At 39.5% G+C, this 24,304-nt stretch overlaps 2 protein-coding genes across 3 annotated transcripts in view; one reads left to right on the plus strand and one right to left on the minus strand.

Annotated features, from left to right (window-relative positions):
- Nucleotides 1–530: 530 nt before the first annotated feature.
- c4h1orf50 (chromosome 4 C1orf50 homolog) lies at nucleotides 531–8,115 on the minus strand. The gene is made up of 5 exons (XM_028576212.1): nucleotides 7,923–8,115; nucleotides 6,683–6,798; nucleotides 5,393–5,479; nucleotides 3,271–3,402; nucleotides 531–1,491 (listed from the first exon to the last, which is right to left on the minus strand). The coding sequence occupies exons 1-5, from the start codon at nucleotides 7,969–7,971 to the stop codon at nucleotides 1,306–1,308; spliced, it is 570 nt and encodes a 189-aa protein (XP_028432013.1). The 5' UTR covers nucleotides 7,972–8,115; the 3' UTR covers nucleotides 531–1,305.
- A 277-nt stretch (nucleotides 8,116–8,392) lies between these two features.
- Nucleotides 8,393–24,304, plus strand: part of p3h1 (prolyl 3-hydroxylase 1) — a 26,920-nt gene continuing 11,008 nt past the window's right edge. Inside the window, exons 1-9 of one of the 2 annotated variants that reach the window (XM_028575894.1) lie at nucleotides 8,393–8,435; nucleotides 16,365–16,517; nucleotides 17,626–17,815; nucleotides 17,919–18,050; nucleotides 20,053–20,192; nucleotides 21,014–21,103; nucleotides 21,213–21,265; nucleotides 21,466–21,593; nucleotides 24,166–24,293. In XM_028575894.1, the coding sequence (XP_028431695.1) occupies nucleotides 16,434–16,517; nucleotides 17,626–17,815; nucleotides 17,919–18,050; nucleotides 20,053–20,192; nucleotides 21,014–21,103; nucleotides 21,213–21,265; nucleotides 21,466–21,593; nucleotides 24,166–24,293 (945 nt within the window). In that variant the 5' untranslated portion in view covers nucleotides 8,393–8,435; nucleotides 16,365–16,433. Of the gene's footprint in view, nucleotides 8,436–12,001; nucleotides 12,628–16,364; nucleotides 16,518–17,625; nucleotides 17,816–17,918; nucleotides 18,051–20,052; nucleotides 20,193–21,013; nucleotides 21,104–21,212; nucleotides 21,266–21,465; nucleotides 21,594–24,165; nucleotides 24,294–24,304 lie in introns of those variants that run through there. The other variant, XM_028575893.1, reaches the window with a different exon arrangement.

The following is a 24,304-nucleotide window of genomic DNA, read 5'->3' on the forward strand; positions in this document are numbered from 1 at the left end:
TAGTTGTTTTGTGTTTTTAAAAGTATTCATAAAATATCTGGTTATGCCAGAAGTAATTACTCCACTCATGTTTGAAACAATGCAATTACCCGTTTCAGCTACCAGCCCCCCCCAGCCCCCGCAAACTCCGCGCATAGTCAAACAGCTTTGAGAACGGCTAATAAGCAAAAATTATATAAAAATATTGATTAAAAAAAAAAAAAGTGTCCATGCACAGGCTTGCCAGTGTAGCCCAATTTGATATTTTCAATTTTAGAAAACCAACCTAGAGTTGATGCATAGACTGCATAAGTGAAGCCATCTGGATCGCCCCCAGGGTGGTATTTCAGAAAGCAGGTTTAGTGAAAACTCTGAGTTTGTTAACCCTGAGATGAGGGTAACTCTGGGTTTTCTGTTTCAGAAAGAGAGGTAACTTAACCTCAGAGTCAGTTACTATGGTAAGTGAAGCCAAAACATCTGGATCGCCCCCTGGTGGCTGGCTGCAGTAGACATCATTGTTAGATAATTATTTATCAAAGAATGGACAAGAATCACTGAAGTTCGTTTTTACTTGCAAGTAAGGAGTCAGTTTACAGCACTCCCGGCAGAGTACAGAAAGTGACTGAAGATTGTTCACAGCAGTGTCTTTTTAAAAAGGAGTTGTGAGTCAAGTTAGTTATTCAGTTCATGCACACTCCTCCACATTACACGCTCTGCCCTCAGGATACGTCCTGGTCACTCAGCTTTCATGGTTAACACATGAAAGACAGAAATACTAAAACAGCAGTTTGGATGAAACAGTCATAAACCCCGACCCCCTCCATGTTAGTGGATAGGACATGAACACAACTTTAAATAAAAAACAATTGCACCTCAAATACATTTTTCCGCAAAGATTTTTCATTTAAGGTAGTTCTGATCATGCCGATGTTTGTTCAAGTGGAATTCTTTTCTGATAAGAGTAGTTATTTGATGCTATGAAAACGGAGTGACATATCATGATTGACTCACGATTGGCTAGATAGTGGCGCCTGTATCTGGTATATTTTAGCTTCAGTTTTGTACAGTGGGAGGAAGTGGAGACCTTTTTTTTTGTATGTATACATTCAACATCAGCAACTGAGGTGTAAAACCAATGCTGGTAGTAAGTAGTAATGCATTGTGCGCTCAGGCCAGTGTATAAAACCAAACCACTTGTGTGATGGCTGCTTTGATATCAGCGATTCCAATCCGTGTATGGATTGTTTTCTGTCCAAATGTCCATTAAGACTACAGTTAGCATCCACCATGTGTTCTTCTAAAATGTCAGTCCAGTTCAGCAGTCGGTTAATCAGAGAGGCCCTTGAAGTTGGGTTCTGTGTAAGGTGGTAGGGCGGTCTGCTGGCTCAGAAGTTTGTCCATGATGGCCATCTCTGCGTCCCTCTTCTCCACCTCGTCTACAGGAGTCCAGGACATGTCGTGTTGGAGTTTGAAGGCACCAACAAACGTATGAGGGCAACTTGGACCCCATTCCTTTAGGGGAGAAGACAAAGAAAGTATGCTATGGTGAGATGTGCAGCACGTAGTCAGAGGTCAAACGTTTTGTGTCAAAATGCCAGTCTACAAACCCACAACTACCTACCTTAAAAAGAAATTGGTTTAGGGGCTGAAATGATATATTGACTATATGAAATTTATTTGCCAATGGGTTCATCCAAAGCGACTCACAATAATAGATAGATCCAACCTAGAAATCATCAGACCGATATCATGAAGTGGCGTATATATGAAATGACATTATTGGCGTGTTATCAAGACTCATACTCGCTTTTTAGCGTGTGTATCAACGCCGTCTGGCCTCCATTGACTTACACTACCTTGCGATTGCGTGTGAATATACAAGCAGGCGCCATCTTGGGAAAACAGTCATGACCAGTCCAACGACGAACGCTGTGCAACCAGTAACATAGCTCAAGCACGGCGTTCGTCGTTCGACTGGTCATGACTGTTTTCCCAAGATGGCGCCTGCCTGTATACGTGAACACTACTGTCTTTATGACAAACTGTCTGCACACTTACAAAGTTCTCAATGCTTGGGTTTACATGTAGTAGGGCCCTATGATTTCTGATCGAGTTCTGTTGTACACGCAGAATCACACAGAATTTGCATATATTTTGTTGGCATATTAAATAAACGATTTTTTTTCAGTTTAAAAACAACAAGCAGAGACCGGTCTCTACCTAAACCGTGGCCAAATGGCACAGCCTGTTGCCTAGTAACCATACGTCATCACGTTCACGTTGAGTTTGTTGAGAGGGAAAAAATGTCGAAGCGAGTGGCGCCTCCCGATAAGACAACGGTGGCAACAAAATTAGGAAACTCTGAATTAACTGCTAAATACCGGGCTGAACGATACCCCAATGATCACTATGAATCTCGACGACTGATTTGTAAGTTTTGTCAACATGCGGTTGACTGGACCGGCAAAGACACACGAAACAACCATTCGAAATCAAAAGCTCATCTCAAGAACAAAGCTAAATCAACAGCGGGACCCACCTGCCGCGGGTCTTGGACCAGCACATACCAAAAAGTGCTGCGAGAGATCCGTTGAGAGAAAATCTTCGTCGTTGTCGACGAAACCTCTGACAACCGAGATCGCAGTGTCCTCAACACCGTTAAAGGGGAGGATCCAGTTAGCTTTTATTTACCGCTAGGTCATTTTGAATGTGCTTTGCTGAATATATTAACAGTTTAAATAAAAAAAGCTGAATTGTGAGTTTGTGTCACTGAGTTTTTAAAAAAGGTCAATACTGCTTAGAAGAGAAAAGAAAACAAGCAAATACGAAAAATCCAAAACGGCTAAGAATAAATAAATCCGAAAACACGGAATTTGAAAAAAATAAAACGGATTTCAAAAGGGCCTAATGTAGAGACCCTCATTATGCTACCGTGGAAGTGTGGTGCTGTTTTGAGCCTTGTTAGCGCTGTAGAAATAGCGATTTCTTTTTACTTTACCCTCTGCCCCGACGACTAGCGTTATAAGCTAATCAGCGGTTTGCGCTAGCTTATTTCAAGCTAGAGACACACTCGATTAGCATGAAAACATGTCCCAGAGAACGGTTGACTCTGTACACATGTTATTAACCCCTAGGAATTGTCCTTTAATGCAGCACTATGTCATCCATCTATGTCATACATCAGAAATGTGGAGTTACAGGCAAGCAGTGGGATGTTTGTAGAAGTCTGTTTGGTTAACGTTCTACTTAATTGTCCTTTAATGTATCAGCGTGTATCGGTATAGTGCAGACCTTAGGAGAGATGATGGAGAAGTATTTCTGTGCAGATGGCCTCTGGTAGAGGTAGTACATGTTGCCTGGTTTTTTCACAATGTTGCAGGCAGCATGGTGGAGGTCAGCATCTCTTTTAGCATCTTCTAAAACCTAGAAAGAGAGAAGAAAAATGTGTGTACTGGACTGAAAACATGTCTTCTTTTGTACTTCCTTTGTTTTTTTTATCTTATTTTTATTATGGTCCTTTTGCAAATAGGTTGTTGTAATATCAGGAGGACAACGGGTCACATCTGAACATCACCCAAGAGTTTTTGCCTCCGTTATGATAACATGAGCATGACCACTTTAGGGTCTAGTCTTGTCTAACAGATCACAATCCACAAAAATCAGTTTTGGATGGTTTAAACCTGCCGCGTTTATGCATCCTGACACGATCATCTAAAAACTACCTACAGTAGAATAAAAAAAATAAAGAGTAAATGCAGCAATTGTGTATCACCATCATATTTCTAACAACAGCCCATTCATTGTGTGTGTAAACAGACTGATCTCCTGAAGTGGTGTATGTATGACACGCCAATTTGTATGCCATTATTGGCGTGTTATCAAGACCCATACTCGGGTCCCGCGTGTCACGTTTCCTAAACTCAACAAGGTAAGTGGCGTGTGTGTTTACGTCCGCTGTATCCAGCGTAGACATACATGCAGATAGCTCAAAATGCGTACAGAGAACACGCCCTTGGCAAAAAAAGGTCCCATGGCATGAAAATTTCACTTTATGGAGGTTTTTTTAACATTAATATGAGTCCCCCCCAGCCTGCCTATGGTCCCCCAGTAGCTATAAATGGTGATAGGTGTTAACCGAGCCCTGGGTATCCTGCTCTGCCTTTGAGAAAATGAAAGCTCAGATGGACCAATCAGGAATCTTCTCCTTATGGAGGTCATAAGGAGCAAGGTTACCTCCCCTTTCTCTGCTTTGCCCACACAGAGAATTTGGCCCACCCATGAGAGAGAGAGAGAGAGAGAGAGAGAGAGAGAGAGAGAGAGAGAGAGAGAGAGAGAGAGAGAGAGAGAGAGAGAGAGAGAGAGAGAGAGAGAGAGATAATGGCTTTCAAACAAGGAAAGTGGCAGTTGGTCAAGGCCACCCCCCTTCAGACTTCAGATACAGTATTAGGGGACCACTAAGGTCTATATAAAAGAGACTTCAGATACAGTATTAGAGGACCACTAAGGCCTATATAAAAGAGACTTCAGATACAGTATTAGGGGACCACTAAGGTCTATATAAAAGAGACTTCAGATACAGTATTAGGGGACCACTAAGGTCTATATAAAAGCATCCAAAGAGCATCATGTCATGGGACCTTTAAGAGAGTGGGCGTGTATGTTTACGCAAAGCGCTTAGGGCATAAATAGGTACCAATATTTAGTTAGTCAGGTGTTCTACCCAGAAGCACAGACAGTTTTTGACCACACACGCACGCACGCACGCACTGAACTGCAAATACGACTTGGACTTTAAAACGTACAATGTGTAACTTCCTGCCGCTAGGGGTCTCTCAACCAAAACAATGGATTGTAAACACGGACTTTTGATGACGTTGGGAAGTTGTGCGGAATTATGGGCATTTTTATTGCTAAACACTATCGTCGATCAGAATGCATCTGTTAACGGACGAGTTTACCCATTCAAGTTTAGTCACGTTAAGTTTAGTAACGTTTACTAATGTCATGCTAATAATAATAGCTGCAGTTTCCCCAACATAATTAAGTTTTTCTTGTTTCAATCTGTAGCTGACCAGTTAGCTAGTGAGCCAGCTTGCCAACATTAGCGGCTAACGTTAGCAGGTTTTACCACACGATTACACAGTATATTTCACATGCCAATGTCACAATGTCACCTTTTGGATTTTACCGCACGTACAGGGTTTGTTGTAAACGCAAAAGGGGGGGAGAAAAATATATAACATATGTATGGTCGTTTTTAGACATTTTAATGCAGAAAAGTTACATATTGTACCTTTAATTGATCAAACAAGGTTAAAAGTGGGTCCAATACAGTATATTCACCCTGTGGTACAGCAGCTCAGCTTGGGCTCAGCCTGAGTCTACCGTGGGTACTGCTGGTTTTGCTGCTTACCTTTTTGGCCTGTTCCTGTAGGTATCTGATCTGGTCGGCAATGACAGTCAGTTTGTTGCAAGCGTTGGCTTTAATGAATTCATCTCCCTAATAACAAAGTAAAAGTATTTTCAGAACGGTTAGATCCATAACAGAGGGTGTTGATTTATATAAGTTGACGGAACAGAAATGATCGCAGTCCACGGGCCAGATGTTGGAAACATGTTCTCCCAGGGAGATTTTCCTCCCATTTATTGCACAATTTGTTAAGCCATCTGGAATAAAAGAATGTCTAAAAAAAACTGTACATCATATGGGAAAAACATGATGGTTGCCAAAAAAAAAAAAAAATCCTGTAGAGCCTACATCCTATTCTGTTTTTATTTGTTCTCCAAATGACTAAAAACACATTTTCACTCCTGCCACCTTAAAAAAAAAAACAGTATTACTAATTGTATAATCCATTTTTTGTCATACAGAATTAATGTTTAGCTGACTATCCATCCCATAATCCCATAGGGGCAGCGGTGGCTTAAGGTTAAAGAAGCGAGCTTGTGACTGACAAGATAAAATCTGGGTGGGGCAAGTGAAAGAGCAGCTTGTCCTTCCCTCATTACCACCACTGAGCTGCTCAGTGGCCAGCAGATCAGACTGTGGTTGTACTGGGCAGCTTCCAGGTCTGAATGTGGAACTGTGTGAATGTGATCAGGGCGTTCCTGCAACAGAGAGGCTGCCTCTCAGGGCACCTTGCCGGAATAAATAAATGTTACGACAACAGGCTGAACTGGAAAATCAACAGCACTGCTGTTTACAAGAAGCATGATGAGCAGACTCTATTTCCTGAGGGAGGTGAGATCATTCAACGTGTGCAGCAGACTGTTGGAGATGTTGTATCGGTCGGTCGTGGTGTTGGAGATGTATCGGTCTGTCGTGGTGTTGGAGATGTTGTACCGGTCTGTCGTGGTGTTGGAGATGTATCGGTCTGTCGTGGTGTTGGAGATGTTGTATCGGTCTGTCGTGGCCAGCGCTGTGTTCATGTATATTTTATCCTATTATTTCAGGTATATTCTATACGTGTGCTGTTTGTCTGATATTTTGCTGCTGCAACACTGGAATTTCCCATTTTTTTGGGATCAATAAAAACAAAATCTATCTATCTATCTATCTATCTATCTATCTAGTTGTAGTAGCATAGTTAAAGTTGAAGGTATTTAAAAAAATGAAAATAAAAACTTAAAAGATTTAGGGCTTTTGAGAAAACTTTCGAGGCAGGAGCCCCAGTACCAGAAACCCCCTCCACCCTCCCAATACCTTCTGCACTTGAGATGCCAGGGCCACTAGGTCCATGGGGTCTCCCACTCTGTTGGTCTGGTAGGAACTGACCAGTTCCAGCCCGCTGGGGGTGCTGCTGCTCTCAACCAGAGTCACTGCAAACAAGTACAGTCACATCATATTATTGTCAATATATTGCTTGCTCTTGGGGGGAATTACTAGAATTGTTGGGGCTTTGTAAATTATAGAGTGTGGTCTAGACCTACTCTATCTGTAAAGTGTCTTGAGATAACTAGTTATGATTTTATACTATAAATAAAATTGAATATTGACCGAAATAAAATCGGGATTATAAGGTTTTCCATAATCAAGCAGCCCTACATCATAGAATGCATGAAACTAAAGCTGCAAAGATTAATTTGTTGTCAACTATTAAATTAATTGCCAACTATTTTGACAATTGATTGATCAGTTTGAGTCATTTCTCACATAAAAGTCAAAATGTTTTGATGTCAGCTTGTTAAATGTGAATAATTTCTAGTTTCTTCTCAATATATATATTTATTATAGAAACCCTTAACTAACGTAACTTGAACTTAAAACGGTAAATTGTATTTATCTAACTATTCAGTTAAACGCACATCGCTGATTTACATACATACGTATGTATGTATGTATGTATGTATGTATGTATGTATGTATGTATGTATGTATGTATATATATATATATATATATATATATATATATATATATATATATATATATATATATATATATATATATATATATGACTTAGAACTGTTATATTGTTAACCCTTATGTGTTGTCTTCCCTTCGACCGTGCAACTTTGTGTTTTTCTGGGTCGAAATTTCAACATTTTGTTTATCTTTTTCTACACTTTTCTCCAATTTTTTTTGGTCACTTTCTTTCTGCGTTTAAAAAAACAAACAAAAAAAAAACATGTTTTTATCGATTTTTTTTCCTGCGTTTTTCTAGCTTTTTCCAACATTTGTCATTTTTTTTTCTCACAGTTCTGATATAGCACAATTTTGTAAACGGGCCAAATTTGACCCGAGGACAACAGGAGGGATAAGTTGCAGTTTAGTTAACGTTACAGCAATAATACGATAATAATAATAATAATACAGCAATACCGTTCTCGTTTCACGTTCCCTGCAGCTGGTCGAGAAGTCAAGCTGCCACTCGGGACACACACATGGTTTACATGTAGTTTATTTAAAACCAAATCTAACCATATTAACATTGACTTCTGTTACCTGTGGTGGTTTTGTCGGGCTGATTGGGAAGGCTGACCGTCCTGTCCATGTTGTCTTCTTTCGCTTTTTACTACCAAATCCTCTCGGCAGTGACTTTATCAAATATATAACCTCTCTCTGACCACCTGCAGCTTTTGTAACAGCTCAATAATAATTGACCAAAAATATACCGGCCGGAGGCTTCACAGGGTCCTGAAGATCCGCCCCATTTTGCCTACAATAGTAGTCCTAATTTGTGCCTGTATAAATACTTAAAAATAAAAGCTGTGTCTGAGCTTTCTTTACTATTATAAATCCATATTTTAAACATACAACCACATGTAACCACAGTAAAAACTAAAATATAATTAAATTGTATACTTTATACTCTATTATTCTCAGTGATACTTAGATTTGTTTTCAGGCATGGCGAAACAAGGCCGGAGAACATTTAAACAAGAGAAGATATGTCACCGTTCAGAAACCAAACAAGCCGAAGTCGGGAAGTCGCCACGTAAAACCCATTGACAAAAGGTAAAACCATTGCTTGTCACATCATCAGCTCCCCGTCCTGCGTATTAAACCACAGATGTATACTGTAGGATATAAAAGACCGAAGACCTTTACAAGAGTCTTGTCTTGGGTTTTCTGCCATTTCCTTACATGGTTTGCCCCATGATGCATTGCGTGCACGGCGCACACTTACACAAGGTTTATTTTTGACGAACGTGGTAGTAGTAGAACTTGTTTTTTCATGAGGCCTATCTAAGTATTTCTTGTACATGTTATTTTCCATTTGTTATCTGAAGTTTTGGAAGAAGTATGCAGATCATTTGCTTAATTAAAAGCAGCAATGTAATGTGAACATATTATATTGCAAGTCCTGCCTTCAAAACCTTAAAAGTGCTAGCAGCAAATTGTACATAAAGTAGGCGGCCTATTAAAAGTACCCATTATGCAGTAAAATGTATATTTTAATCCAGAAACATTAGATATAAAAGTTAAACACTGACAGGGAAAATTTTACTGCATAATGGGTACTTATGGGGAGTAAAAGTATAAAGTTGCATACAATGGAAATACTCAAGTAAATAAGTACCTCAAATTTATATTTAAGTAGCTTACAGTACATGTAGGCCTACTTAGTATCATTCCACCACTGGTCCTGTGTCCCTTGTATAAATTGCTCTCATTGATTAGAAAATACATCTGCTCAGTTTTCCTGTTATCATAAAATGAGTTGTAACATTTATTTTTTTAACAAGATACTTCAATTTTTCCCAATAATATGACATACCCGCTTATTTTATCATAACAAAAAACTATCATATAACAATTTATTACACCTTATCACATGAAAACAATACACTAATAAACTGTTTCTTGTTAGATAAATTATATTTTCATTATGACATTATTTATGTCATAATAATTATTATTTATTATTTTTTTCATACATATCTTTATTGGGTTATCAAGACACAATACATGTTCAATCAGTAAGGATACATTTCACCCATTTTGTTCCCCTTTTACAACACCAACAATGTAAAATACGTCTGCAGGCCACCAGAGATGCAAAAGCGATAGAGTTGCTTTCCCCTGTTGGTGAAGTGTGCGAATTCTTCAGGCACACCAAAGATGGAGGTTAAAGGACTGCAAAGCACCGGTTTATTTAGAGCTTTTGAAAAAGTATTGTAGAAAGAGGACCAGGATGAGCTTGGACAGAAAAAAAACTTGTGTGTGTATGACTGGCTGGTGACAGAGAACATCTGTCGCATGTATCACTTGTAATAAAAAGTTTAGCTTTGGAAAAAATGTACCCTGTGCAGCAACTTGAACTGAATTAGTGTCAGACTGGCACAAGATGAAGTGGAGTTAACCCTGTCAAGGGCCCTTTGCCACCATTCGTCTGACAAGGTACGACATAGCTCCTTTTCCCAAGAATTCCTAGTTGCCAGTGGGGATGATGATGATGATAAAATCAACTTCACCACAATTGAAAAAGGAAGAGGAAGAATTACATCGATGAGAGTACAAGGTGGTCTGTGGGGGAAGTTGGGGAAATTACAACAAACAAAGTGTCTGGCTTGAAAATATCTACGCTGATTTAATGAAAATAAGATCTAGTCAGTGAAGTTGGCTTGGTATGAACCAGTACATTCTGACAGGTGTCACTGACCGGTCCTAAAAGTATGAACATTATTTCATAAATCTGTAACATCTACAGTAGGTTACTTCTTTTTTCAGTCGTGCATAAAGAGGTGAAGTAGTTTGAGTCGAGAAGTGAGGCTCTAGCTTTTGGGTTTGAATTACTATGTAAATAAAATAAAATAAATTAAATTCAATGTCTTGAGTGTCTTTGTAATGAAATAGGTTTCTTCTTGCACTAAATCATGTTATGTTGTACTACTGAGAAAAATAATATAACATGAGAATATCTTGTTCATAAAGTGCCAAACATGCTCTTACTTTTTTTCCATGGCTGGTTTTTGCAAATTCGGTGCATTTGAGAACAAATTACATTATTAAGTTGTTAAAGACATATCTATCTTACATATACTGTATATATATATATATACACACACACACACAGTGGTGAACGTGAAACGCAGGTATACGCAATATACCCACTAAGAAAGCTCCAGCATTTCCATATACCCACTTAAAAATGCCCAATGATACGCAACAACATACTTTCCATTATATTTTTGATATATTTTGAATTGTCATCTGTGTTTTACTTTCTGCACATAGGCTAAATAAAGGGATTTCCACCGTAATTTGGTGCATAAAAGTGTATCTGAATACAGGAAATGAAGTCGTTGATGCTCAAAACTTCCCTGGGGGAGGACACCCAGACCCCCCCACTATGATATGGCCCCACCTCCCCCAAAGGCAGATTCTGGCCAATATATACAGTACAGTATACCCACTACAATACATTAGACTACACCACTGTATATATATATATATATATATATATATATATATATATATATATATGTGTGTGTGTGTGTGTGTGTGTGTGTGTGTGTGTGTGTGTGTGTGTGTGTGTGTGTCAAAAGGTATATCTCAGGTTAGAGTTAGATCTGATGACAATATCCAGTCAATCAATCCGATTTTTGTTGTTGTTGCGTATTAATCTAACAATCAACATTTTTGCACATCCTGCACCAAACCATACAGCCTTCTTATTGTTAAACAGTTATATTGTATTATGTTCATGTATTCACCATCCACCAAGGGAAATTCATTCTGTTACTTACTAGGCAATAAATCCTTTTCTGATTCGGATTAGTGCCTACTCTGCAAGTTTTGTCATTTATAATAATAATAACAATAATAATAATAATTATAATGATAATGTATACTTTATTATAGGGGAAATTACAATGTTTTCACTCTGTTGTTATTACACACACATGCTCAGTACCTCTACATGCACTAACGGAGAGATGTCAGATTGAGGGGGCTGCCCATGGAAAGGAGCCCCGAGCAGTTGGGGGTTCAGTGCCTTGCTCAAGAGCACCTTGGCAGTGCCCAGGAGGTGAACTGGCACCTCTCCAGCTACCAGTCCACCACCATAATGGGACTAGCTACTGCAAAAATATAACTCAAATTGTTTAATCAGTTATCAAATTAGTTGGCGATTGATTTAATAGTTGACAGCTAATCGATTATTTGATTAATCTGTGCAGCTCTAAGTTAATCAACTTATTTTGCATTTTCCCTTGCACATTGTAGGCCCACAGTAGGACGCTATAGCATTATTAAAACATATCTCTGCCTACATACTAATCTCACTTTACTTTTACTCAACTTTTGTATTTCTTGCACTGTAGCCATGTTACTTTCATAGCCTACACTTATTGACTAGCTCTTTTCTTACTATTATTTTACTTTGAATGTGACTGTGAGCATGAACTTTTTCTTTAAATTTGTTTTTTTAGATTTCTTAAATTTAAAAGGGACATTAATTAATCAACATATGAGTACACAGTCCAACATGTAAATGTGCCAGATTTAGCCATACAGGCTAATTTTCGTCTGCAGTCCCATAACTGTAACTGAGGGAAGTATCAAGAGAACGGGGGTTAAGGGGGCTGTGGGGGTTACCATGCGCAACAACTATGCTGACCCCGCCCCCAGACAACTTACTGTGGGAGAAAGAAGTTGGCTACACCTCCTCCTCTCTCTATACCGACTTTCTGGTCCCTGGTTAGGCTCCTTCCCCGCCGCAGAGCCCTGACATTTTAGCACCATGGAGCTCCGTTATGCGCTGCTCTTTTCCTGGCTTATTATTCCACTGTGCAGCTCGGACACCGATGTGAGCAGCCACTTTGTTCTGGAGCCCTATGATTTCCTCTTCGACAAGGCGGTTGAAGCCTACTATAAGGGGGACTGGCTCACCGTCGTCCTGAACATGGAGAAGGCGCTTAGGAACAAAGCTACGGTGCGCAATGTGAAGGCTCAGTGCCGGCTGAGCTGCGCCAACCAGACCGCTTTCGGTGAACGTCTGTCCGGCTTGGGAGTTCCCATACCGGGGGCCGGGTCTGTGGAGGACCTGGGATTCTTCCAGAAAATCCTGAAACGGGCCGACTGTGTGAACTCCTGCGAGACCGAGAAACTGGGTTACCCAACTCTGCATCAAGTTGCTGCAGACGTGGAGCTGGAGTTTAAAAAGAGGACCCCGTATAATTACTTGCAAGCCGCATATTTTAAGGTAACGTTATTTAAATAGGTGTTTAATTAAATGATGTTTACAAGTGTAACATGGTCTGTAGTATACAGGGCCGTTAGCTACAAATGTCACTGTTATCAGTGCTGCCCTATCACATACAACCCATATAACGTTAGCCTACATGGTTCCACAAGTCCCTACTAGACACGCAGGCCCAGAACACAGTGAACAACTTCAGCACATTTTATTTGAGAACTCATTCAAGCTTTAACTCAGAGCTGATTTGGAGTTAGATACTGTAAATGCCCCCCCCCCCCACACACACACACACACACACTCTCCCCCCCCCACCCCCCTAAACCAAGACAGCCATGCCACGTCTTTAGGTGGAGTCAACTCCTGGTAGAGTCTGACGTTCAGTTTTTGGGATCCAGCGGTTTTAAAGGCCTAAAGTGCTGCTTTCAAATGCTTCTGATAAACTCATACTTCATTTCATTTTAGTTTGAAGGTTGGAGAGGATTAACAGAGCAATTATTATATATAATAACAAAATATGCAAGGGAGGGAGGCCTATTGGCCAATTAAGCCTAAAAGCCAAGGCAGTGGTGTAGTGTTGAAGTGGGTATACTGTACTACTGCTATATATACACATACATAATACACTCCTATGCTATATATATATATATATATATATATATATATATATAATTTTACAACCCTTGCATGTCAAACTCAAAATGAGAGACAGACTCCATGACATTTCACCTGGAAATGTTGGCCTGTTACAACTCTAACCTAAGATATTATCTGAATGTTTATATATAAATGATCAGATCTAACTCTAACCTGAGATATACCTTTTGACACACACACACACACACACACACACACACACACACACACACACACACACACACACACACACACACACACACACACACACACAAACACACACAGACATATATATACAGTGGTGTAGTCTAATGTATTGTAGTGGGTATACTGTACTGTATTGTAGTGTGTATATATATTGGCCAGAATCTGCCTTCGGGGGAGGGGGTGCCATATCATAGTGGGGGGGTCTGGGTGTCCTCCCCCAGGGAAGTTATGAGCATCAACGACTTTATTTCCTCTATTCAGATACACTTTTAACTATGCACCAATTTACGGTGGAAATCCATTTTTTTAGCCTATGTGAAGAAGAAAAACACAGATGAAAATTCAAAATATAATGGCAAGTATGTTGTTGCATATCATTGGGCATTTTTAAGAGGGTATATGGAAATCCTGGAGCTTTCTTAGTGGGTGTACTGTGTATACCTGCGTCTCATGTAGACTACACCACTGAGCCAAGGGTCTCCCCAAGTTTTGAGGAAAAACAAATAAACTAAAGAAACTAACTAAAAACTATTTCAAATACTAAACAATACGTTTCAAAACATTTTTAAGTGACAACTCATAATTAATGTACAGCTGTGTTGGTACATTGGAGTACTTTAAACTGTAAAGTGAGATGGGTAAAGATAGACAGTTACAGTACAGGCCAAAAGTTTGGACACACCTTCTCATTCACTGTGTTTCTTTATTTTCATGACTATTTGCATCATAGATTCTCACTGAAGGCATCAAAACTATGAATGAACACATATGGAATTATGTACTTAACAAAAAAGTGTAAAATAACTGAAAACATGTCTTATATTTTAGATTCTTCAAAGTAGCCACCCTTTGCTTTTTTTGATAACTCTGCAAACCCTTGGTGTTCTCTCAATGAGCTTCATGAGGTAGTCACCTGAAATGGTTTTACCTTCACAGGTGTGCCTTGTCAGGGTTAATTAGTGGAAGTTTATCCCTTATTAATAAAAATAATTAAATGCATTAGTTTTGATGCCTTGAGTGAGAATCTATGATGCAAATAGTCATGAAAATAAAAAGGAAACGCATTGAATGAGAAGGTGTGTCCAAACTTTTGGCCTGTACTGTATATGATATACAATATTGTTCTCTTTGCCAAATTTCTTTTTCTTCATATTCACAGTTTTCTTGGATAATGTGTATAGTCGAAAATACTGCTCTCAGACAGAACTTGAAAGCAGCAATTTAATGAAAAAAGCTCCTGCAGAATTTTAGGTGGAAGAAATATATCTTAAATATCTTAAACATGACTCAACATGAATGTTGCTTTTGTGTCTAATGGATGTGTAAATAAGCAGCGTATGTTCTGCGTGTGCGCAAGACATAATACGTTTCCATAACAGCAGGCGGCGCTAATCTGTATTGTCTCCCAAAAAAATTAAAATCGGCAGCTGATTGGACGAACGCGTCACGAGGGTCTGGCTTCTCCCAAATTTCAAAACCATTTTTTGATTTATTTTGGATTTGACAAACAACATAATCCAAAGGATAGCATGTTAAAGTGTAAACACTTATTTCCAACATGGTCCTTGGTGTTAAAACAGGCAACACATAACGAAGACCTATTTCAGGTCAAAGACAATAACATATAATACAGATCATACAAGGTTTGAAAGCATTCTAAAATCAAAGAATTATAAATCACATAAAATATATAATATTGGCTACTCTTTTCCATAAAAATACCTTTACTTTGTGTCTAAAAGCCCCCCTGGTATTTACAATTTTGAGGGAAAGTGGCAGATTATTCCACAATGTTATACCTGTATAAAAAAAAAAGAACTTCTAGCTGCATTGTTGACTCTGGGCACTTTACAAGAATGGACACTGGCCCGAGTATTGTGATTATGCTGTGTATGAACCATTTTTATATGGGAATGTAAATATTTGGGAGCAGAGCCATTTATAACATTAAACATATGATTCAACTTTAACTGCTCCACTCTAACATGAACCACACCATAGCGGCTTGTTCAGAATACGATCTCGTATTTTACCAAAATAGTTCACCGAAATGTGTTTCTGAAAACATTTTAAGCGAGAAAGAGGCCACGCAGTTGCTGAATCTGTCTTCATTTCAGATCAACAACAGTCAATTTAAACGATTTTCGTCAGAGTTTGAGAGGCTCTAGTCACGCTCATTCCGCTAGTCATTTCCGGGTAATTGGTCATTGAGTCCGACTGCCCACTGGCCGATTCAAAAAGTCAAATCGGACAAAATTAACGCCGACGGCTCCTCTGACTGACAACGACGGTACGCAACACACCAAACAGACTCGAGTCACCGACCTCGCCAGGCTGTCCCACTGCCGATAATCGGGGTTTAGAGACTAAACCCTGTTTGGGAGGCACACAGAAGCGGAAACTATCACACAGCAGCAGTAAACAGTCCTGTCAAATAGGGCCGGTAGGTGTTTTGAAGTAGGGCTGGGCAATATATGGATATCATACCGAGTGTGATATGAGACTAAATATCGTCTTAGATTTTGGATATTGTAATATGACATAAGTTAAGTGTTGTCTTTTCCTGGTTTTAAAGGCTGCATTACAGTAAAGTGATGTACTTTTCTGAACTTACCAGACTGTTCTAGCTGTTCTATTATTTGCCTTTTCACCACTTAGACATTATATCCACATTACTGATGATTATTTATATAAAATCTAAGTGTTAAGATATTTTGTTAAAGCACCAATTGTCAACTCTAGAATATCGCCGCAATATCGATATCGAGGTATTTGGTCAAGAATATCGTGATATCTGATTTTCTCCATATCGCCCAGCCCTATTTTGATGTGGATTACTGATTATCACACTTTCAATCAGAGAGGACCAGCTGACTCCTGTATGTTTTTGTTTTTTTCAGATCAATAAGCTGGACAAGGCAGTGGCTGCTGCACACACGTTCTTCGTGGCCAACCCGGAGCACGTGGAGATGAAACAGAACCTGGACTACTACAGGATGATGGCAGGAGTACAGCCAGAGGACTTCAAAGATTTGGAGGCCAGGCCACATATGGTGAGAGCAAACGCCTTGTCTGGCGAGTCTATGGCCTTTTTTGTTCTCTTAGCCTCTAAGGCAGTCTTTAGAGGGGGACTGGTTGTCTATAATGTTTATTCCTTCATTTTGCTCACATTTCAGTACTTTTTTGTTTTTGTACAGTACAGGCCAAAAGTTTGGACACACCTTCTCATTCAATGTGTTTCTTTATTTTCATGACTATTTACATTGTAGATTCTCACTGAAGGCATCAAAACTATGAATGAACACATATGGAATTATGTACTTAACAAAAAAGTGTGAAATAACTGAAAACATGTCTTATATTTTAGATTCCTCAAAGTAGCCACCCTTTGCTTTTTTTGATAACTCTGCAAACCCTTGGTGTTCTCTCAATGAGCTTCATGAGGTAGTCACCTGAAATGGTTTTACCTTCACAGGTGTGCTTTGTCAGGGTTAATTAGAGGAATTATTTCCCTTATTAATAAAAAAGCAAAGGGTGGCTACTTTGAAGAATCTAAAATATAAGACATGTTTTCAGTTATTTCACACTTTTTTTGTTAAGTACATAATTCCATATGTGTTCATTCAGGGTCAAAGTTTAAGATAAAAACATGGATGCCCAAAAACAAGTTCAGGTCTATTTTAATGTCCGCAGTGTTAGCATGGTTAGCATCGCTAAGCCTCTGTCCTGATTGACAGGTCTTAAAGGACCCCCTGCTTTATCATCTATTTAAAAAAAAATGGGAACATCATTTACAAAATGAACATCATGCTGTATTGAAGAAGACTTGAAACTAGCGATTGAGGCCATATACTCATTATGAACATGTTTGCTGAGGTAATAAAGAAGTAGGGTCATTTTCTCATGGACTTCTATAGGATCAGACTTCTTCTTGGAGCCAGTAGAGTCGCCCCCTGCTGGAAATTAGATAGAATGCCGGTTTAAGGCACTTCCACGTTGGCTTTGCTTTTCAGACTTTTCAGAGCTTCGCCCATTATTTTTTATTATGCTATTACCTAGAAAATGACACTTACACGTCAGCACTAGTAATATTACACAACATCCCCTTTGTAATGGTGACCATAGGCCCCCTCACTGGATGTCCGCTTCCTCTCTCCTCAGGCCGAGTTCCTGCTGGGGAAGAGTTACTACAGCGACGAATCATTCGGCCTGGGGGCTGATCACTTCGAAGTGGCCATTAATGAGTACTTCACCGCCGATAAGGAGTGCAGAGCGCTGTGCGAGGGAGCCTACAACTACGACGGCTACAACTACATGGAGTACAGCGCAGACCTCTTCCAGACCATGACAGGTGAGATGGTACATCGCTGGGTTTTTTGTGCAGAAGAGATTCATATGAAAGTTGAGAAATTGTTGAGCGTTTTCCTTTGTGTACATGTGCTTGTGTGTGTCAGACCATTACATGCAGGTACTGAACTGTAAGCAGCACTGCGCGGTAGAGTTGGCCTCAACTGCCGGCAAAGACAAGCCCTTTGAGGACTTCCTCCCCTCGCTTTTCAACTACCTGCAGTTCTCCTACTACAACAGTGAGTCCAATTAGCCCTTCTTCTTTTTCTGGCTGTACTGAGTAGAGTATGCCTTTATCCAGACTGTCCCTGACTGTAACAGAAGTGGAATTAAACCCTAAATCAGGGGTCTTCAACGTTTTTTAAGACAAGGACCCCTTAACTGAAAGAGAGACGGAGCAGGGACCCCCTACTACATATATTGTCTAAAATGAAGTTGCATATTAAACTGGGCCTACAATGTGTAGGGTGGCCTAAAGCCTTTATACAATAGCTTAGTATTCTATGCAAAAAAAGGTAGGCCTACCAAAAAAAGAGTTGGCCTACCTTTTTTTTAGCATAGAATACTAAGCTATTACAGTAAAATAGCCTTATAATTGTTGGCATTATTTTATAAATCTGGTGTGAATGTTACACATACATGTGGCACAGTGAATCCTTAGGACTAACTTAATCCGTCGGTGGCTACCTTAGTGACTACCTTTCCTATAGGCCAGTGAGCAGTGGGGATTTATATTTGCTAATAATATGTTGGATTCATGTTAAGACTTTTTTTTAATTTTCAAAAAAACTTTAAAAAATTAACAATTATTTGGAGGCCCCCCTGCAGTGACTCTGAGGACCCCTTAGGGGTCCCGGACCCCCTGTTGAAGCTCCCTGCCATAAATCTACAGAGATTTCCAGCATCACTGATTATGCATATGGCCAGATATATTTGTTAAAAAGTTATGAGACAGATCTTGGGCTTTTATGAAAATAAGTTGATGATTTTTTTCCGGAAGCGAGTCATCCAGTGAAGATTGGGCGGGTAAACGCAGATCTCCGGCTACTGGTGCCATTATGGTAATTATATAGCCTGACTATATATATATATATATATATATATATATATATATATATATTCTAGTCAGAATGTTGAACTTCCCAACCTCGAATGTTGTGGGCGGGGCTAAATTCAGCTGGCATCCAGGCTGGTAATTATAGGTAATTAGGTAGGCAATAGGTCATTATTTTAAGCGCCTGCCTCGCAGTCCGTCATTGCACACGTCTGAAGAGACGTATGAGTAAAAAGTACTTTAAACTAAAAATAATGTAAACATTAACCTGGTGCATTATAAAAAAATATTTTAGGGTTGCACGATATTGACAAAATGTGATATTAATTTCGATATTTTTAAACGTGTAAAATTACAAAAGTTACGGGAAAACGCATCAAAATAGATTCATAACAAATACAACACAAGGTTTATTTCAACTGTCATATTGGACTGGTACAACATGAATATATAAATAAGGACCATGTTCAACTAGTTGGACAGTATAAAATATATAAATGAAGAGAACAGGACACAACTTATCTTTCTCTTCTCTGATTCGTTCCGTTTTGTTGTCTCTATCTATTTCTTCACTTCCACTGTCACGCTGTCGACATATGCAGACAAGTCACCTGGTACCCTCCATAGGGTTTGTCACGTAGTGGACCCGTGCACTGACGTGCACTAACTTGCAAGTGGCACGGTAACTGGCCAATGAAATGATGATCATTATAGTGTTTCTTGCTTTGTGCTTGTCTTTTATATTCAAGCAAAATGGTAACTGAAATTTGCATACCTGAAGGTGGTGATGGCGCAGTGGATATGACACTTGCCTTTGGTGTGGGAGACCTGGGTTTGATTCCCACTGCGATACATCAACAATGTGTCCCTGAGCAAGACACTTAACCCCTAGTTGCTCCAGAGGCGTGCCACCTCTGACATATATAGCAATTGTAAGTCTCTTTGGATAAAAGCATCAGCTAAATGACATGTAATGTAACCTAATTGATATTGTGAATCGGAATGGAATCTATTCGGGAAACAATGGCGATACCCAGCCCTAGTATGAATAATATGTTTGTGTGTGGACAGAGCCCTGCCCAGTTTCCTAAACACATGATCCTACACTTCCTATAATGCAACTCTAGGAGTAGAGTATTTGTGTAGAATAACACTTTCACCCTCCTCCTTCTGTTCCCTCTCTTCAGGTGAGAAGTACGAGCAGGCCATAGAGTGTGCTAAGACCTTCCTGTTGTTCCACCCGGCCGATGTGGTGATGAACCAGAACCTGGCTTATTATTCTGTAGTGCTGGGTGAAGACAAGGCAGCAACTATATCAGCCAGACAGGTACAGTCGGTCTAACTTACTATAACTACATTTAGTAGAGGCTTTTGTCCAAAGCGCCTTGTGAGTGCAGTTTTTTTTTTAGCAGTGTATTATCTGAATATATAATGATCAGCAGTAAATCAGCTCACACAACATGCAGGGAGAGAAAAGTAGCCTCCATTAGTACTCAAATATCCTTAAGGGCACAAAAGAGACGCTGAAAAAGCACTGATGGTAATCTAAAGCACGTAAACGTTTGCTGCCTTTTAAAGAAGCAATAAGTACGAATTTTGAATGCCGCAGGCTCTAATTGTTCACATTCTGCACTTTTTATAGTGGTTTAAGAGGGTTGTTGATCAATACTAATGATGATGAATGATGCACAGATTTCTGGCTCTCACAACTGATCTCACTTTTGAGCCTGTGCTCCGTGTTGGAATAAAAACAGGTGTGGGTGATTCTTCTCCCCAAAAAAAACCCTAACGCCAAATTAATTACTTTCCCTGCATGTGTACATGCATTTACATACATACATTTATAGTTATTGGTTGTTCTGCTTTCCATAATAAAGAATGTTAACAAAGTAATTGCTTATGTTAGATTGCACACAGTCCATTAACAAATTAGGGCTGTTTATTGGCAAGAATCTGGCGATACAATAAGTATTACGATACATGGGTCACGATTCAAAATATTGCAATATATTTTGATACTGTGCGTAAGGCGATATATTTACTGCATGAGATAAACCATGAATTACTGTGAATTAGGCATTAATCATGCATCATGAACACAGCGTCTATGTCACTGCACTTACAGTTGAATTGATTGTTTACCTCTAGGTGGTGAAAGAGCACATTCAGCAGTCCATACTGGAAAAAGAGCTGCTCTACTTTGGATACGAAGCCTTCGGAATCACATTTGTAGATCCGGTGAGTGAATCAATCATTTGTTATTGATCACATTGTGCTTATTTGATGCAGGGGGCTTCGTGCAGGATGGTAATTGACTTGTACCCTTTTACTGTCATTTCGTATTCAGGACACATGGACTCCTGAAGATGTCATGCCTAAGAAACTGAGAGACAAGCAGAAGTAAGATTGAAGACGCTGCCACACACACACACACACACACACACACACACACACACACACACACACACACACACACACACACACACACACACACACACACACACACACACACACACACACACACATTTGTGCACGGAAAGAATTGATGTACTGTCATGTTGTGGCCTCTGTGATTCTACCTTTCTGTGTTCGTGTCTCAGAGCCGACAGAGAGACTGCAGCGAGGATAACGGAGGAAATAGGAAACCTGATGAAGGAGATTGAGACTCTGGTTGAGGAGAAGAAGAAGGATTCCTCAGACATTGCCATGATAATAACGCAGCCAGAAGGTGAATATTTAACCCAGATGTTTTGTGAGAAGCTGGTGCATTTGTCCCAAATAGACCAAATCACTGTGTGATGTTGCGCAAAAAAAATGAATCACTTCCGGGTAGAAGAAAGTGACTTGCAGGATTTTCGGAGATATATGCGGTCTTTGAAATTTATTTTGAACAAGAAAACAGAAAATCAGGTCACATAGATATATCATAATAATTTTTTGTTGTTGTTGACATGTCCCAAAAGTAGTGGGAAGAAGTATACACTTATCTAATCCCACTCCTTCCCCATAACACATTTTTAATTATTTAACAAACTTCCTCCGTCATAATTTTTTCTTTTAAACTCTCCCTCTCTATTTAATTTAATAATTCTCTTAATAAATACAATTTATTTCATATATTTAGATTAAAATATTGAATCGCGATTAATCGCATTAACGTCATAGTTAACTCGCAATTAATCGCATATTTTTATCTATTCTAAATGTCCCTTGATTTCTTTTTGTCCCATTAATTTTTTCTTATTTTAATGCTCTTATCTACATGGAAAAGTGGATCGGCTTGCTTTGTGCTTTTATTGCCTGGCTTTGACGGGGGGGGTCGGAGAATTGGCATCATCTGTGAGCTCGGCCATCAGCTGTGTGCTCGGCCATCAGCTGTGAGCTCGGCCATCAGCTGTGAGCTCGGCCATCAGCTGTGAGCTCGGCCATCAAGTGGTATTTCAGACTGGACATGCTGCGATGATACTGATAGCTCAGTTCACAACCACAAAACACACAGATCACTTTGGTCTTGTCAATGGAACCATTTGGCAACTTTTTAAAAGTAAACTTTCCATTCAGAATCTTAGTGGCGTCCATTTTGGCGCCTCGCGCTCGCCATCCACTCAAAACGTAACGTTACCCTGCTACTCTTTGGCCGGCTCGCCAGCCCAAACAAGTGTGTGCGGCGTAGAGGTCGACCGATAGTGGATTTTACCGATACCGATAGCTAGTTTGGGCCGTATTTGCCGATAACCGATTAATCGACCGATAGTATTTAGAATTGATACTGGATAAAAACAAACATGACACTCCAAGTAAAACAGTGCTGAACTTTATTATAAAAATTAAAAAAACTGTATTGAACCATTGAAAACATGATAAATGAAATAAATATATAAATATTGATGTCAATAAAAGACATTCATTCAAACTCAAACAAAAAAAAAACATGTGCTCTCCGTGCAGCGCGCAGTAACACGTGTCGAAAATAAACAACACGAGGCATCAGTGATAGTTTCTATTTTGCCTCTAGAGGAGCTTTTGTAATGCATGATGCCAGCAGAGCCTTCTCAGCTCTGTGTACTGGGTAATGAATGACATCGCGCGCTTCTCAGTCGCTCCAGCAACGGACGCAACCAGGAAAAACTATTGGTATGGATTTTTGCCGATAACGATAGTTCCACCAATCAACTATCGGTGCCTCTGGTGCGGCAAGCCTGTTGTTGTGTTTCCGGTCTAGCTAGATCCGGTGTGGTGTTGTAGTTTTTCTAACGTTACTAGTTGTTGCAACAGCATGTGAAAAAAACTACAAAGTTTGCTTGGCCAAAAAGAACGTTAATCTCCCGATAGAAAAATGTACGCAGTTAAAATGGGTTTGCATTAATGTCGTTAATAACGCGTTTAACTGACAGCACTAATTTTTGTTAATAACTATTTATTTATTTTACACAAAATACATATTGATATATTTCAGTATCATAAATATGAATTCATTCAGAAATTCAAATTCAGCATCCAATCCAATCACTCCTTGTCGTGGCTGCCTGCACTTAACATGAATTTCAAAACTCTGCACCAAAATGATTTATTATTTTTATTCAGAAACTCAACTGTCTGTCATGTAAACCCGAAAATACAAATAAAAAAATCATTCACTTCTCGTGGCTGCCTGCACGTGCACTTTCCCTGGCCTCATGGCTGCAGCTTGAGCTCTCTTCAGCTACTATAGAACATAAAAAGGGGACAAAAAAGGTTGTGTTTTCTTTGTGCGTATAAAATAACAGAAACGGCAAAAGTTTAAATGCACTAAAGCTATACAATACCTCCTAAGATTAGGTCGCGCTGGAGGCCCGGAGCTGGCATATTTCACTGCTGCTGCTGCCAGCACTCTCGGCTTTCCCATGACGAGTTTGTGCTCTAATTTTCAGGACAATTAGGTCAGGATTCGGGACAACTGCTTGGATTTCGTGACTGCCCCAAATTCCAGCATTTATCTCATGAAAAAACAGTACACATAATAATAATAAAAAGAGGAATACAAAATGTTAAACCAAATGTTACACCAAACAATCAACTAAGTATTTCACATTTGATTAATCGCAGTCTTCGCGATTAGCTAATTGTATTCTTTCAAATGGGGATTTTTTTACTGTAAACAAACGTTGTGATTGGTCTATAGGCTCATGATCTAGGCTTTAATATTTCATGTCTAAACAAACTATACAGTAAAAACTAAACGGTGACGGAGAAAGGCAAAGGCTCAGTATTTTGACAGTTCCACTTTAAATCTCCTTGGTCCTGTGCCATTTCTCCTCGAGGTGGTGCTCTGCTGTACGACGACATCAAGGTTACCATGACGTCCAAACAGCTGAACGGCACCCAGCGGGTGCTGCTGGATGGGGTGATCAGTGATGACGAGTGCAGGGAGCTGCACCGCCTCTCCAATGTGAGTTATCA

The sequence above is a fragment of the Perca flavescens genome, chromosome 4 (genome assembly GCF_004354835.1).
Source record: "Perca flavescens isolate YP-PL-M2 chromosome 4, PFLA_1.0, whole genome shotgun sequence".
Classification (NCBI taxonomy): domain Eukaryota; kingdom Metazoa; phylum Chordata; class Actinopteri; order Perciformes; family Percidae; genus Perca; species Perca flavescens.